This window comes from Octodon degus, unplaced genomic scaffold (genome assembly GCF_000260255.1).
Source record: "Octodon degus isolate 3935 unplaced genomic scaffold, OctDeg1.0 scaffold00087, whole genome shotgun sequence".
Lineage (NCBI taxonomy): Eukaryota > Metazoa > Chordata > Mammalia > Rodentia > Octodontidae > Octodon > Octodon degus.
Window position 1 is genome coordinate 4,333,734 of NW_004524663.1, and position 5,332 is coordinate 4,339,065.

General features: G+C 48.9%; 1 protein-coding gene across 1 annotated transcript in view; it reads right to left on the bottom strand.

Annotated features, from left to right (window-relative positions):
* The window catches only part of Tjp2 (tight junction protein 2), a 91,984-nt gene extending 87,183 nt beyond the window's left edge, over window positions 1–4,801 (bottom strand). Inside the window, exon 1 of the mRNA XM_004637210.2 lies at window positions 4,603–4,801. Coding sequence (XP_004637267.1) covers window positions 4,603–4,662 — 60 coding nt within the window. The 5' untranslated portion in view covers window positions 4,663–4,801. The remainder of the gene's footprint in view (window positions 1–4,602) is intronic.
* Between the last annotated feature and the right edge of the window lie 531 nt (window positions 4,802–5,332).

Here is a 5,332-nt window from a genome sequence, read left to right on the forward strand (position 1 = left end):
GCATCCTTTTATTCAAAGGTGGGTATAATTAAAGTCACAAAAGGTCCAGCTGCCTCCCAGCAGCCACTAATAACAAGCTCAGGGAAACAACTTCCTCTCAGCTGTAGAAAGCTTTCTCTAGACTCTGCACACGGCCCTCACACTGGGGCTGCCTTTCTCCTCTGTGCTTCCAGAGGAGGCCACTTGAGGCCTGAGATCTTCTTGACCGGCCTCCCGCGTAAATGGATGCACCTTGAGACCACACTCTTCAGTGAATAGGTCAGACACACGTAGGCAAATGCCACACTGTGTCTGCAGTGAGAAGCGGAAAGTGTAAATAAGGACCAAGATGTACAATAAGTAATGTGCAACAGGGAGGAAAATGCTGAACCGGGAACACCACTGGACAGGGAGAAGGGGAAAGAAAGAGAACAAAAAAAAAAAAGGAAACCAAACCAAACTAGCAAACAAAAAAACCCACCCTCATTGTCTTATTTAACATTTATTTTTAGGCTGGGGAGATGGCTCAGTGGAATAAGCGCTTCCCTGGCAAGTGCAAGGGCCCGAGTTCAATCCCCGGTTCCACAAAAAAAAAAAAAAAAAAAAAAACCAAAACATTTATTTTACTCCTTAAAGCAATCTAGCCATAAAATAAATGGGTCTGGAGGCTAGCTTTATAGTCTAGCTATAGTCGTCATGCCTAAGAGCTGAAAAATCAAGTATGAAAAATCGAGTATGTCTTCTCTGTGGCACCTACAAGTCTGTGTATACCACACTTTGAAAAATGCTAAATGTTGCCCAAGAAGGTGTAAAAAATAGTTGAGTAAATGGTCAGGTACTTGGTGGGTACCACTTTCATGTCTTCAGAGCTCTCATTTTTCTTTTTTTTTTTTTTTGGTGCCAGGAATTGAACTCATAGCCTTGAGCTTGCCAGGCAGGTGCTGTGCCACTGAACTACATCCCTGGCCCACAGTTTTCCCTGTTGATGATGTTTGAGTACAACAGCTAGCAGGATGGAGACACTAGTCAGTTTTTTGTTTTTTTTAAAAAAGTAGACCAGGGTGCTGGGTTATGAGTTTGGGGGTGCAGCACAGTGGTAAAATGCTTGGCCAGTATGAGGAAGATACTGGGTTAGCTCCCCAAAAGTGGAAAAAAAAAGTCATTATTTGAGATAGCCAGTGCCCAAGCTCACACAGGCCCTCTAGCACGCCAGCAGTCAGCTGCCAAATTCTAAATGCATCTCCTAATCAAAGGGGGAAATGGGAGCAGGTACTTTCCAACTCGGAATTCCGCCTTTCACACAACAGCACAAGCAATGGGCAAGCTTAACAGCCTTCCTAGGTACTGCTATTCAAAATCAAAAACAGTTATAAGTTCTGAATGTGTGCCTGCACTTTTTTCCCTGTTATACGAATTATAACCTTAAAGTCTAATCAGTGATGGGTGTATTTTATTGGAAGTCAACTCCCAGTCGAGATAAATTAATCTGCTTCATGTGGTTTATTTTAGGGATTAGGTAAGGAACTCGTGGACAGCTCATATTCTTGGCAGAAGTTTACTGATAGTTTAGTGACCACTTACCTTTCTTAACTCTGCTCTGCCCCTACTCCATCCACAGCTGCTGCTACACGGCAGGCAAATTACCTACAGAACTGAACTACAGAACTACTCTTGTGCTGAGCACTAAGGTGGTCCAAAGCAGTCCCACCTACTTTCAAAAACTTATGTGTCTCCTAAAAAGACAATATTCTAAGGAGAAAAAATCTTGCTAAACTTAATGTACTGTACCAGCTCTCCAGGACAAATAGAATCACTAAGAACTGCAAGCATGTACTACTAAACATTCAAAAAAATTTTTTTTAAGTTAATAGTGGGGGATTTCATCAGCCTATTTTGCATTGGAAGGTTTTCAAAAAGTTCTCACACTCAGCCTGAAGATAAACAGTTGGCTCTGACCTGTCCGAGTACAGAGAACTAGATCAAAAGTTAAAGTTAAATGAATGTAAGCAAAAGCCACAGCAAATGGAATTCCCCAGGGGGTGATGCAAAATTTCTCTGTGTGCCTCAAAAATAGAGTATTTACTGTGAAGAGGGCGGAGGGATACTTATGGGGAGACTGGCTTGTTGGTGTCTTGGGAAAGTCAAGCCATGGGTGGGAGCTCTTAAGGCTCCTCTTCCAAAGTGCTGTTGCTGGGATTAAGGCCTTCCCAAGGCAGCCTGGCAGGGCACACCCACCATCCCAGCCCCTCAGGAAACTCAGATAGGACTGCAATTTGGAGGCCACCATGGGCAATGAACTCAAAATTAAAAACAAAAAAGGGCCGAGGGTATGTGTTGAAGCTCTGAGTTCAGAATCAAAAAAAGAAAAAAGTGCGATCCTCTCTAAGTTTTGTTTTGGCAACTACCTGGCACCTCCTATCTGTACTCACAGATCTTGCCCTCTACGAGTAACACCTCCACCACTTAAATTTTCTACACCATGTTTGTTCCCACAACCAGCCACCGTGTGCTTAGCACCTACCCCATGCTGGGCCAACTCTGCTGTCTTTCATTCAGTCTTCACCCAGCCCAGAGAAGCGAATGCACCACCAACCTCCTTTTTCCATAGGGCCTTATGCTGGAGGCTGTCTGCTAAGAAGTCCTTTCTCCCCACCAGGAACGGTTTGCAGAGAGGACAAGTTTTTCCTTTGTTTTATTTCTGAATTGTGGAGTGTGCAGCTATATTACACATGCCTTCCCTTGGCCCCAGGAATCCCAAAGCAGAAAGATCACAGTGTAAGCTCCAAAAGGTTCGCGTCCTCCACTCTTGAAGGCAGAAATTGAGTGTTAACCAACTCTGTCCTCACAGTGACTGGTAACATATTGATGCGCACCAAGTATTAGCCGAGTGGTACTCAAAACGCTCCAGCTGTGGGCTGAGAATCATTCTGAGCACATTCGAGGACCACAGCCAGATAAGATCCTCAGCACCACAAAAAAAAAAAAAAAAAAAAAGTTGCAACAGCTTTTTAGGGTCAAAAAATGACCCTTCAACAATCTTTGGCAATCTCAAGAAACCTCGAGATACAACTCTCAGAAACCATTGCCAAAAAAAACAAACCAAAAAAAAAACAAAACAGAAACCACTGAAGCCTTGGGGGAAAAAAGCACCCCTCCCCTCTCCCATCACCCCAGAGCACTTGTCCATATTTCTAAGTAGCACTCATTCGACGTTTTTAGGGGGGCTGTGGGGCAGTCCTGAGAAATGGCCCCAGGGCTTTACATTGAGCTACAGTGCATCCCAGCCCTTATTTTTTTCAGTCTCCTTACGATGATAAATTGCCCACGACGGGCTCAAAATTGCAAACTCCAGCCTCAGTCTCCCACAGCGCTGGGACTACAGGCGTGGCCACCACACCTGGCCTCACAGGACTTAATTATCTGCAGACTTTCCCAACAGGACTGTGTGGTGAAGGCTTGCACCTCCTCCCATCTTCCCATCTCCCCCACCAGAGTTATTCCTGAAAATTCAGCGTGCCTCTTCTCAGGCGGGATATTAAAAGACACTCTGCTACCAATGCAATTACGGCTATGTACTCATTTCTCACTTAAAAGATCTCTCGGACTGGGGAAGCAGCTCAGCGGGACCGTGCCTGCCTGGCAAACTCCCACCCTAGCTATCTCTTCCCAGTGTGCCTGGTGGATGTTACTTCCTGACTCAGAAACAACCTTGGTCAAAGGCAGACCCGGTTTCCCAAAGGGCTGCCGACACACCCACAGACCACCTAGGCAGCCGAAGAAAGAACGGGGTCCCTTTTTCCTCCCTGCTGGGATTTCAGGGCTGGGGGAGGGGACTGCGGCGGAGCTGGGTAGTGTCTATCTAGGAGGCGGTGACTCTGCTGGGAACTTCAGGAAAACCACAATCATTATTACTCAGACCAGACAGCTGCCAGGGAAGTAGCTCTGCCTAAGAACTGACGCTAAAACAGGGGTGGGAGGGTGTATTCCATTACTAAGCCCTGGAGTATTCACTCCCAAATTCATCCACATTTCAAGAATGCTAAAAACCTGTTGCCGAAATCCTTGATATTTATAACTTAAACTACTGTGTAAAAGTAGAAACGCGACAAATGAAGACATAAAATAAAAGGAACTAGTGACGGGTAAGACAATACCAGAGTACAAAGTATGCACCAATCTCTGTGCGGCTTCTTCCAAAGCCCAATCTCTATTCCCTACTTAAAATAGGAACTCTATACAGCAGAGGTAGCTAATTAAAAAGGAAAATGAAGATGTTGGTCTGCAGTTCTCAGTTTAGTCTCCGATATATTATTTGCCAGTGCTTGTTAACTTTGCATTAAGCAGAGTGCGATATAAAACAGAAGAAAACAGAGGCACGCAGCGGGCGACAACAGTCGTAACACAACACGGCCACAAGCAGAGAAACCCACAAAGAGTCTAAGACAGTCTCCCCCGATTTGAGACTTAATCTCAAACCCAAGTGACTTCAAAGAATTCGGGAGCCCCCGAAGCCACGAGCCACCGTCTCTGTCCCGGAAAGTCTCCCTTTCCCCGCGCCCCACCCACGGGTGGGAGAATCGTGGTTTTCCAGGGAGCAACGGGGACACCCTCGGGGTCACTTACGCGGTGCCAGCCTGACAGCTCCCGCCGCGGCGGAAACCCACGCTCTCCGCGCACAGGCATCTCGGCGGGGGGCCGCCGCTCCGGGCCGGCTCCTCCGCCTCCTCTCGGCAGCCGTTCAGCCGTCAGACCTGCAGCCCAGTCGCCGAAGTGCCCACGGTGCTGGGCCACTTCTTTGTGCCTCCTTCAGCCACGGGGGCGGCGTCGGCCCGCCTCCAGCGTGAGCGCACAGTGCGCCCGCCGCGCCGCCAGGCCCGGGAAACTCTCAAACCGGCCGCTACCATCTCCGCGCCGGGAGGGGGGTGCTGCTCGCCCGCCCGGCCCGAGGCCCCCGGGCGGGCCACGTCACGTGCAGAACTCCGGCTGAGGGGCGGAGAGGAAGAGGGCCGGGCAGGGAAAGGACGGCCCCGAGGCCCGGGCGTCCCGCAGCACCAGCGTCCCCCCCTCCCCCGCCGATGGTTCGCTCCACGGCTTGCACCAGGGCCAGCAGGTCCGGCTCCGAGCGCGCCCCGGGGAAAGCGCAGCGAGTTTGTAGAGCTCGAGTTTCGCCCCAGGTCGCACGGACATCCCGCAGAGCGCTTTTCCGTGACGATTGCAAGGCCTCGCACAAGCAGCGCCACGTTTCTCTTCCAAAGCTCAGAGCTGAGAAAATCCCCAAAGTTTTCTGACCTGTCTAGAGGCCTGTGGAGCCAAACAGCACGTACACAGCATTACACCCAGGATGTCTCAGCCC